The sequence below is a fragment of the Drosophila albomicans genome, chromosome 2L (genome assembly GCF_009650485.2).
Source record: "Drosophila albomicans strain 15112-1751.03 chromosome 2L, ASM965048v2, whole genome shotgun sequence".
Taxonomy (NCBI): domain Eukaryota; kingdom Metazoa; phylum Arthropoda; class Insecta; order Diptera; family Drosophilidae; genus Drosophila; species Drosophila albomicans.
The window spans coordinates 21,629,062-21,641,272 of NC_047628.2; the positions used below are offsets into that span (position 1 = coordinate 21,629,062).

The following is a 12,211-nucleotide window of genomic DNA, read 5'->3' on the forward strand; positions in this document are numbered from 1 at the left end:
GTCAGGTTAAAATTAATGAAACAATTCACATTTTTTCTATCTAAACCTATATACATTATAATTACAAGATATCTTATCTTTCGAATGTACGCGCCATGTATTTCAAGAATCAGAGTTGTATTGAAAACATCGTTGAAATCCCACCAAAATAGTCAATTGAAAAACATCGATAACTTTTTCGCCATCACTAATTGTTTCGTTCATTTTCCATTCACGCTGTCGCTGTTGTCGGGTCAAAATTTTTTTTAGAATAGTAGAATTAATTAATTGATTCACAATAAATAATTATTGGATCGTTAAATAATCAAAACCGCATAGGGCGTCAGCAATTCATATCACATTTTAGGCACAAGAAATTCGTAGCTTCGGAGTTCGGTTTAAACGAAAGAAAATAAAAAGAAAAAGCATTTTTTCGTTGCGTGTGTGAAGAAGAAGCAAAAACCAAAAGTAAACGCGGTGTACACACGAAATTGTTGCTAACGAAAAGAAAGGCCAAGCAAATAAGGCAAATAAATTAACACGCGCGCCAATTAGTCATTGTTGTTTTTGCTGCGGATGGAAGACGTCATTGAAATTAGCGATAGCGAACGCGAGGAATCTTCATCAACCTCAGAAATGGACGTGGACACGCAGGAAGTGAACAACTCTGCAGCTGATGCCGAGCAAATTGTGCCAAAGGACGCGGCAACGTGAGTAAAACAACAACGCGCCTTATCTATGTGCCCTTGTTGCTCCCCTTTGCCACACGCCTCCCTTCTACTCACAATTTTACAGTTTGATAACCACAAAATAAGTCGAAATATGCAAACATGCGCAAGGTGAACTTGACTCTGTGCCTATGTGTGTCTGTGTGTGTGTGTGTGCTTGTGTAGCATTTTGACGTACTTTTTTATTTTATATAATCGATCGACGCCTCTTACGATTTCATGGACTTGTTTCATTAACCTAAACTGCTGCCAAAGACGCCAACACACGCGCTCAAAGCTCCAAAGCAGCATCAGCTCCCGTCTCTCCTCTTCTCTCCACTCTCCACTCCTCTGCTCTGACAAACAAGTTTTTTGCGCCTGCATTTTCGTTTTGTGGAATGAGTCAGTTTCTGTTAACAAGAATTCGGTCTAGCAAAATTATCTTTAAAGTGAAACAAAGAAAAAACCCTCAACTCTTTTTTTCCATATCTACAGTCAATCACAGATAATATCAGACGGCAACTTTTTCTTAATTAAAAGCATAAAAAAGTTGCGAAACTTATTTATATTCAGGATATTAATATAACACTTAAGCTTCTATATAACATCTCTTTATTTTGGTTACTTATTTTTTTGTGTTTATGTGAAATACTTAAATATCAAAAAAAATAATTATACATATTTGTATGAAAATTCAATTTGAAGCAACAAGCGCTAATACGCTAATCTTTGCTGATTGAACTGAATTATAATCCACTAAAAACTCTAATATTGCTTATTCACATTTTAGCACATTGACCAACAATAAAACAGTTGTTAACTGTAAATGCAGCCACGCTTGATTAGCTTTTGCATGTGCAAGGTCGACGCACAAATACCCTCTACGGCAATTTTGTCATTTCTCGTTTTGAGGTCGTCTGGAGGCGACTCCACACACAATGACAGTAAACTTGTTGCTGCCTTAATGGGGCGTGAAATTTGTTGACGGAACAACAAATGCATTTGCATACTAACATTTCCGGTAATACGTTTGTAGTTGCACATACCCCTTGCCATTAGAAAAGGAAGGGGTGTTCTGCACTTGCACTTGGGGTTTACCTTTTTATGGGTGTAGTAAATTAAAATTAAAATTAGACTATGTACTATGGACGTTTTTTCCTATGTTCAAGATTAGGTGTCACTTACTTATTGCTCAAATAAATTTATTGCTCACTTATACGCAATGCAATATTATTTAAATAGCTCTTAACTCAATTGAACGAAAATAAAAAAAAACACAGAAATATTCCTTTGTTTTTTGGGAAAAGTTCTAAGGCGTTAAATCTTTTTAAAGTATAAAATAAGTTGTTGCTAGATGACGTAAACTTTATAATAGAATATAAACCCAATAAGCGTGCCCTTTTTCTCATTTATTTTTATTGCGGATACATTTTTACTTTTTAACTAAAATATAACTTATAGAGAAGATCCCGAGAAAACACATTTTCTTTTTCCATTCACTCTATCTGGGAGAAACTGTTCCTAAGTAATCCAAACACTTATCGAGGGTTGTTTCCACTAAAATGTGTTTCCATGGTGCACTAAATTGGCCTAAACAGTTCATTTTGTTTTCTGTGATCAACAAATTTGTAATATGCACATTGCAAACGTTTAAAGATTAAATTTATTATTAGTAAAGAAATACAGTATAGTGTAATTCTTCATCTTGTATAAAATATTGGTGCAGCTTCAACAGCAAAAGCGGTTTTAACCATGTCTGAGCTGTCGCTGTATTTGAGGAAACAAATTTGGTATGTAGGTTAATGTCTTTCGGGCCAAAAGGGAGCAGTCTTTGTGCTAAGGAGAAAGATGTGACAGACAGATGAAAAATTATCACGCGTTTTGATGACTCAATGCCATTGCTGAGTTAAGAAAATTAAAAAGAAAGACATTATAAACAGTTTCTGATCTCAAGGATTGTTTAAATTATAAAACTGAAATACATTTACTATGAAAATAACTTTTTAAATATTGCCTTAGGCATAGATTCTTATGAAATAATCTCCTTCCAAGACTTTATTTATGATTTATAGTTACTGCACTAAATACTTGTTAGTATAGTTATCAACTGTGAGCTATTTTAAAGTATTTGAAGTCTTCATTAAATAGATCGTGCTACAAATAGATTTCTTACGATAAGATAGCTGCATAGCTAACATATAATATGAGATTGCAAGGAACCTGATGAAACAGGTTAATCATGTTGCTAAATTATAGACACTTTTTATAAAGAAATATTGCTATCTTTTAATTCAGTACAAGGCTATTTTCTATATTGCTAAATTATAGACACTCTTTATAAAGAAATATTACTATCTTTTAATTCAGTACAAGGCTATTTTCTATATTTATTAGAAAGAAAAATGTCGAAGCTAAATGTCTTTAAGTTCTCAGCACCTTGAATGCTGCTTAGTGGGTCATTTATCTATCCATCAAGTCATTTGTCTGCATCATTGCAAAGGCATTCGTTGGACAGACACGATCTGAAGGACGTATTGTTCGGTCAAGTTTTCTTTGGTTTTCTTTTCAATTGAGAGTTATTTTTGCAATGCGAGATTTATTTACAGCAAAGGTCAAAGTCTTTGCGTTCGTTTCATAATGATTTCGATTCCATTCTGTTGCAAGTTGTGCTGTGTGAGAGAAAAGCGCTTGCTGTGCAACAAAAGAAAAAGCTTTTCCCCCAAATGCTTTTACTAGATTTTCGCGAAAACATTTTTCTCTCTTTTGCGATCGGTTGCAGCTCAGTGCATTTGTCTCGTCGTCGCCTCTCGTATTGCATTAAATAAGTACTGCAAATGTGGTTTTGTTTTAAAAATTAACAGTTGGTTAACTCAAGTCGAAAGTCGAGGAATTCTGAATAGGCTACGCTGAGCTGATTATTATTATAATTTACACTTCATATCTAGTATATATGTACATATAAATCGTGTGGTTTTTTGACTTATCTGTCGCGTACTTAAAAACAAAATTCAAGTTGTACACATTCAATTCATACACACAACGTTTCTTACGTGAATAAAAAGCTCAAGGAATAATCAGAAGCTAAATCGAGTACTGCTTCCCAAGTGTAGAGGACTAACGACTCCCCAAAGTAATTCAACGTTAAATCCAAAAAGATCGAAAATGTTATAGTAAGTTTTTTAATGCCATAGCGAACATTTTTTTGCATTCTTATGTATTCTTCTTTTTCGTCTGGTCAATCGGGGCATCGCCACGTCGTGTACTATATAAGCACACATACATATGTATATCGCATTGTACTATTTGCATATAAACCTACACATGTGCACATACTAATTTGAGCACTGTCTGCTGACCACGTGTGAGTGGCTTTTTAATGAAATTCCGCACACTTTGCTCGACAATTTTACAACTGCTCTCTCTTTCTCTCTCTTCGCTTCTCTGAGCAACAATTTGCAATAAGTTCTTTGAATTAAATTTGATTTTCAAAGTGCATTCCATGTGCAGTTCAAGTTTCTTCGCTTTTGTTGAGCCTATATGAATTGATTAATAATTTGCCTGAATTTATGACCAATTTTGTTCGTTTGTCAGCTTTCACTGTGGTTAATTTATTGTATGAACAATATGAATTATTCAGCGCAATAAATGTCACACATTTCACCCGTATATTTACAATTTATTCACATTTAATGTTTGCCAAATTTTTTTATTAGTTAAACCTGTTTCACAACTATTTTGCAAACTTCGAATTTCGATTTATTCGAATTAAATATTTGCCAAATTTTTGTTGGTTTAACCTGTTTCACAACTATTTATATATAAATTCGAACTTAGCAAGAATTTATATGTAAAGTTAAAGGCTTAGCGAATTTCTAAAAACTGTCTCTGAAATGTGCATTTCATTTCTTCAACACGTTCCACTTTCGAATAGCACACATTTCTATAAACACGTATTCAGGTTCTTTTCAGCCATTTTCTAGTCTCTTGCATTTTTCTTTTAAGGCAACATAGCCACCTATTTCTTCCCCCTCCCCTCCCTTTCTCTATTGCACATTTGCATGTAAGTCTATATAGTTCCAGTATCGCGTCGCACATTGAGGCCGCCAAAGCAACAACAAACAAGCATTTATTATTCGCATAGCTGATGTTAAGATGCCGCCAACATCGCCACCGCCAACGTCACCGCCTCCTCCACCGCCGTCGCTCTACATTTGTTTACTTTATCGATTATATAACTTTAGTGTGCATTTTGGTGGAGGGGGTTCGGATGTGTCTTTTATTGTCCGCCCGTTAAAATCTTGTTTAATGCTCGTCTCAAAATGCGTTTTGCATATTCGTATACCCTGCATTTTAAAAATATGTGCAGGAAAGTTGAATAGAAATTGCAAATCTTGAAAGATATTTTGTTTTTACAAAAAGGAATTGTTTTATAAATTATCCGAGTATTATAAACGAAACAATATTTGTATAGCCAGCATATTAAATAAATCAATAAATGTTGAATACAAATTGCCAGTCTTAATAGATATTCTCTTAGAAATTATCCAAGTATTATGAATGAAGCAATTAAAAATTATGCTGACTTTGGATTAAAAAAAACTTATTCTCATTTGACAATTTTTAGAGAGAAAGATTTAGAATTGATTAAAAAAAAAAGAAATTATGTTGATTTAATCTTCAATTAAAAATATAAAAAGAAACGAATAGAGATTTGCTGGTTTAAATGAAATTTTAAATAATTGCTTAATATTTTTTTGACAATTATTATAGAGAAAGATTTAGAAATGACTAATATTAAAAAAAAAAAAAACATTTAGAAATGATTTTTTTTTTTAATTTCAATATTGCAAAATAATTGGATTTGTTTTAAATAAAAAAAATCTTGAATATGATATTAAATTAGAATTAGAAAAAGAATAAACTTTTATAAATTAGATTTGTCCTTTTTTTGCATTGCAAATCAACTTCACTTTAAAAATACGTAATGTACAAATTTTCAAATTATTTATTAAAATACATTTTCATAATAAAGATACATTAATTGTATGTTAATACACAGAGAATTATTCAGAAATTATCATTATTATCACATACAAAGATTAAGATAAAATCATTGTTTATTTACTGTTTACATGTTTTTGAATTTTAAAGCACTGTAAGACAGATGAAATTATGTTGATTTTATCAAAGACAAATGTTTCGAAATTATAAATAAGTAATTTTGCTAAATTCGTTCTTTATAATTAGAAGAAATTTTGATAAAATCATTTTTGAACGAATTATAAAGAAGAAATTTCGGTAAATTAATTTTTCAATGAAATATCTTTTTCATTTGCAACTCTTTACCCATCACGTTGCTTATTATCTTATCTATTATGTTTTTGAGTAGACAACTCCCCACTTGTTATTAAATACGTGGTCCCTAAATAGCACACAACAACTGAGATAGAAGGACACTTTCTATTGTTCCCTCCCGATTGACAGCTTGTAAATTGAGTCCATAACGATGCGAGCAATGACCGATTGCACTCAGTTCACTTCCATCATCACACTCAACTGCAGCAAGTGTCAATAGAACATGAACTCCTCCTCTCTTCAGTTCACGCTTCTGACAGCCGCTTGTCCTCCACATCCATATCCATATCCGTGTCCTGTGCATCCCGTTCCTATCCTGTTGTCTGTTGGAACAGACAAAAAGAAAAAAATCAATGAAGAGTTTGTCAGATTGTTTGCTCTCCAGCTTAAATCTCAAACATTGAAATCGTGCTAAATATTATGCAGAAACTTTCCAAGTTTTTGCCATATTTCTGCATAAGCTTTTAGTTAAACAATTGCTTGCTGTCGTTAAAAAATTGTCTTGTGACCTCATCTTTAAACAGACATTTCTTTGGCTCTCCTAGTTGAGTGGGTCAAATAAAAGAGCATTACGTGGGTTGGGTATTGCTTCATATAGAGCAATTTCAATTTCAACAAATACCGATTACGCTCTGTTAAGCTGGTGCTTTTTTTTTATTGGTTTTCTTCATGTATGTGTATATAAATTTCATTCCAGAATGATGTCGTTATTTTGTGCTGTGTAATTGTTGTGCTCTTTATAAGGTAATCGATGTTATGAGAGTCAACATTGTTTATGCTCCCTCATTCTATGTCTGCATCTAGTTAATTCGATTATAGCGTGTCCATTGAAACTTCTAGAGCTATTTGCTCTTACATTGGTTGTAGTTCTTTATATTATTCATATTTTTGTGCTTATTGACACTAGAAACTTCAGGAAAGTATTAAATAAAATATAAATTATTCATTATTCATCATAAAATATTATCATTGACATTAGAAACTTTATGAACGTATTCGGAAAAAAATTTATAAAATAATTTTACTACAATTTTTCTAAAATATTCATAAAATATAAAAAATAAAATCAAAAAATTATTAAATTTATATAAAAAAAAAAACTTACAATTTTCCCAAAAATTCATAAAATAAAAAAAAATAAAATATATAAATTATTAAATTTATTTAAAAAAAATATAAATACAGTTACTACAATTTTTCTAAAATATTCATAAAATATTATAATTGCCATTAGAAAATTCATGAAAGTGTGCAGAAAAAAATATTATATATAAAATAATTTCACTACAATCTTTCTAGAATATTCATAAAAAAAAAAAAAAATATTTAATTTAATTTATATTTATTCAATATAATAAAAATCTAAAATTATTAGGGAAACAATTTAGTAAAAAAATATAAAATGAATTGAAATACTATTTTATATTCAAAAAATTAACAAAAATAATTTTAAAAATAGATTTCTAATTCTATTCATTTGATATTGACGATTTTGAATATATTATCCATATTTAATCGCTAAACAATTTACTAAGGAAATTTAAATTGACAAAGAATATTATATCCATAAAATTTAATTAAAATTTAAATTTTAATATTTAAATAATTTTAAATAATTAAATATTCCCCTAAAAATGAAATAGATTTATAATTGTATTCTTCCAACATTGACGATATAAAACTCCATAAGTATTCGGAAAACTATTTTGATAAGAAAATTCAAATGAATTGAAATACAATTTTATCGTCGCATTAAATTTGAACAAGTATAATTTTAAATATTTATTGTCATTATTTTTGAATATTTTAAATTGAATTCTTAAATATTTTTGTATATTGTATATTGAACATAATTTCTGTTTTTGTTTCTTCCAACAATATAAAGATTTAAATTTGTAGAATTCGATAACTAAATCAAAGTTTAAACCTAAATAACCAGGCAATTCGTGCAGCTTTATTTGGGATGAGACGAGACAAAACTTTATTTAAAATACATGCATACGACATGGTCAAACTTTTTAAAGTGCAAACTTTTGTTTGCTGGTGTCTTGTTAAATTTAGGACAATATGCGAAAACAAACACGAACGAATGAATAAGCGAAGCAAAGTTATCGCATCTGCTTCTTTTTTTCTATATATTTTGTGTTGGCCAAGAAGATGGCTTTTGGCCTAACGCATTGATATGGAGTTTTACCCCGTCGTTTCACCTCTCACGTCTCTCTCTCCAAGTTGTGCATGTCGTTGCACTCTCTGTCTGTCGTATGTTTTCTCTCTCACGCTTTGCTGTTTGCAGTTGCAGCAGCAGCAGCAGAGGCAACAGCAGCATGTGGCCAAAACGAGAGCGAGTATCGACTGAAGCTCGTCGCGTGGCGCGCTTGCTGCATTTGCAATCAGCAGCAGAAGCAGCCACAAACTGTGGCAGCATCAACATCAGTCGCTTCCGTTGGCTTCCCGGGACCACCAGCAAAAACGACGTGTTCGCTCTTTTGATTTATTTTTTTGATTCTATATACACATAAAACAACGTGAAGAGTGTATTTTGTATACGACAACAACAACAAAATTATCCATTAGCAATAAATTGTGTTCATCGATGTTGTGCTAGTTAGAAAACAAAAAAGTTTATACACATGCCCAATAAATTTTACATGAGTTCTGAGGAATTTACATTTCTGCCGCGGTAAGTGCGAAGTAATTGCCAGAAAATTCGAATGAAAACTTGACCACAGTCAACAGTTGCAAATCAACTTTTGGTGACAATTATTAGCTAGAACATTTTGGAATATTTAGAAGTTTTACAAATGCAGCAATCAAGTGAAAATTGTGCAATTTTGTGTGTGCTTCTCGGCTTAATTGTTATGCAAAGTTAGAGATTGACGACAACACAAAAGCCCTTTGCACCCTCTCTTCTTCTCCTCCTGTGTGTGTTGTTATTGCATTCGACGACGAATTGTGGCCTCAATTTCTGGGCAGAGACCGCGGCGGCTTGCCAAGTTATGGCAGCAATTAAAAGTTTTGTGCTGAGCCAAGCTTCGCTTCGCAAAAAAAAAAACAAAAAAACCGAAAGTGCCAACATTTAAGTGTGTTAAACGGCTGCATAATCGACTGGAAAATACCCTTTACATATTTTTATACCCGCTACCCATAGGGTAGAAGGGTATTATAACATTGTGCCGGCAGGAAATGTATGTAACAGGTGGAAGGATACATCTCCGACCCTATAAAGCCGAGACGATCTAGCCATGTCTGTCTGTCCGTCCGTCCGTATGTACACCTAGATCTCAGAGACTATAAAAGATGGAGCTTTAATTTTTTTCGACAGCATTTGTTATGTTTGCACGCAGCTCAAGTTTGTTTCAAATTTTTGCCACGCCCACTTCCGCCCCCGCAAATCAACAATTTGGCTGTGATTCCTGAAAATTTGGATACGATCAGATAAAAATTGTCGAAGTTATCAAAGAAATACTTTTGTATGGGCAAAAACCATACCATTTGGTATATTTTTAGTATTTTTGTAGTATTTTCGGTATATTTTGAGAATAATACTGAAACGTTTAAAAGCAAAATGGGTAGCGGATATCTCACAGTCGAGCACACTCAACTGTAGCTCTCTTACTTGTTTAAACTATTTTAACGTAACGTTCTAAATCTTTTCTTCTCTCTGCTTGCAGCATTGCTGAAGAGAAAAAGAAACTGGGCAACGATCAGTACAAGGCACAAAACTATCCCAGCGCACTCAAATTGTATTCGGATGCCATTTCGCTGTGTCCCGACTCTGCGGCGTATTATGGAAACCGTGCTGCCTGCTACATGATGCTGCTCAACTACAACAGTGCCCTGACGGATGCCCGACATGCCATTCGTCTCGATCCCAGCTTCGAGAAGGCCTATGTGCGTGTGGCGAAATGTTGCCTAGCGCTGGGCGACATCATTGGAACGGAGCAGGCGGTTAAAACGGTGGCCGAACTCGATTCGCAGAGCACGGCGCTGAGCAGCGAACAGCAGGCGGTGCAGAAGCTGCGACAACTGGAGACAACCATACAGAGCAACTACGACAGTCAGGCCTATCGCAATGTGGTCTTCTATCTGGACAGTGCACTGAAGCTGGCGCCCGCTTGTCTGCGGTATGTAAACTGTTTAAAGAACTTACTTAAAACTTTACTAATTGCCTGATTTGAACTTTCTGTAGTTATCGCCTGTTGAAGGCCGAGTGTCTGGCGTATTTGGGACGTTGCGATGAGGCTTTAGATTTGGCCGTGGGTGTCATGAAATTGGACAGCAACTCGGCGGATGCGATCTATGTGCGTGGCTTATGCCTCTATTATACGGACAATCTGGAGAAGGGCATCTTGCACTTTGAGCGTGCGTTGCAATTGGATCCCGATCATCACAAGTCGAAGAAAATGCGCAGCAAGTGCAAACAGCTCAAGGAGATGAAGGAGAATGGCAACATGTTGTTCAAATCGGGACGGTATCGTGAAGCGCATGTTGTCTACACCGATGCCCTGAAGATCGATGAGCACAACAAGGACATCAACTCGAAACTGTTGTACAATCGCGCCTTGGTTAACACACGCATCAGTGCATTACGTGAGGCGGTGGCCGATTGCAATCGCGTGCTTGAGCTGAATGCACAGTATCTGAAGGCGTTGCTGTTGCGTGCACGGTGTCACGGTGATCTGGAGAAGTTCGAGGAGGCGGTGGCCGACTATGAGACGGCACTGCAGCTGGAGAAGACGCCAGAGATAAAGCGTCTGTTGCGTGATGCAAAGTTTGCCTTAAAGAAGTCGAAGCGCAAGGATTACTACAAAATCCTGGGCATTGCACGGAATGCCACTGAAGATGAGATTAAGAAGGCGTACCGCAAGAAGGCGCTCGTCCATCATCCGGACAGGCATGCGGGCAGCAGTCTGGAGGTGCGCCAGGACGAGGAAATCAAATTCAAGGAGGTGGGCGAGGCATACGCCATCCTATCCGATGCGAGAAAGAAGCAACGTTACGACAGCGGCCAAGACATTGAGGAGCAAGAGCAAGGTGAGTGAGAAATTTACTATTTTATATTCCTTTGTTAATTCTATTCTTTTTGCTCCTTCCATAGCTGACTTCGATCCAAACCAGATGTTCCGATCGTTCTTCCAGTTTGGCGGCGGCGGCGGACGCAATGCGTCGTTCAACTTTGAGTACTAAGCCTCTCCCAACTGCTCCCAATCTACAGACTTTAACACACAAAAAACAAAACTCCAGACTAGCGTTCAGCGTCATCGCCACAGATATATACCTATATATACATATATATATATCATCATTATAACAACATTTGCGGCAACTCACGCACAAATCAAAGTTTATGCATTTTACAGACATATTCTTCTATTCAGTTCGTTTTTGTTACTGTCCTCAACTCAATTGATTATTGACAAATCATGCGCCAAGTTTGCAACTTGATGCCTTTTTAGCCTTATTCTGTTTGGCAAAATATACACAAATACAACAAAATGTTATAAAGAAATTGTAGACTTGTAAAATAATTAACTATTTATTTGTGATGTTGAGACAAAGACGAGTCGAGTTGAGTCGTTAAATATTGTGTCTGTTGTGCGCGTAATGTTCAGAGAGCATCTTTTTAAGAAGATCTAATTAATTGCTAATTAACTAAGCCGTCGCCTTTTTTTAATTAACCAATTTAATTTGTTTTAAGCAGCCACATAAGTTTTATTTTTAAGCAGAAAACAATTCTACAGCAAATCGCAGTTAATCTTGTGTAATTTTTGTGAAAGACACAAAACAAACTTGAAGTAAAAAATAGTTTTAAACTGAAAAATTTTGTATGGTTTTGTTCTTATTTTTAGTCAAATTGGTCATTAAGAAATGATTTTCGTGTATCGGTAAATGCAATGGAATTTCATGAATCTAGAAAATGAGGTCCTTTTGAAAATTAACAATGATACTTGAAAGTTAATGCTTAAATTTTTATAAATTCTCAATTTGCATTGCTATTTAACTTCGTTATATACTGAAGGTTTTCAAAGGGTCTTGCATTTTTATATTCAAAACTAATAGGACTAACGATTGGCATTCAAGGATTTCAAGAAAATTCAAAAAAAAATTCTGAAAAAATTTCAAGGGTTAGATATGGAAAATTGTTTGAAAATTCACTAAATTAACTGTAA

At 34.2% G+C, this 12,211-nt stretch overlaps 1 protein-coding gene across 2 annotated transcripts; it reads left to right on the plus strand.

The window, feature by feature from the left end:
• The first annotated feature begins 208 nt into the window (after positions 1–208).
• LOC117564149 (dnaJ homolog subfamily C member 7) lies at positions 209–11,862 on the plus strand. 2 transcript variants are annotated; one of them, XM_034242814.2, is made up of 4 exons: positions 209–689; positions 9,713–10,165; positions 10,231–11,075; positions 11,140–11,862. In XM_034242814.2, the coding sequence occupies exons 1-4, from the start codon at positions 556–558 to the stop codon at positions 11,226–11,228; spliced, it is 1,521 nt and encodes a 506-aa protein (XP_034098705.1). In that variant the 5' UTR covers positions 209–555; the 3' UTR covers positions 11,229–11,862. The 2 variants fall into 2 exon arrangements, with proteins under 2 accessions (XP_034098705.1, XP_034098706.1); XM_034242815.2 differs by lacking the exon at positions 209–689 and adding an exon at positions 3,666–3,856.
• The last annotated feature ends 349 nt before the right edge of the window (positions 11,863–12,211 follow it).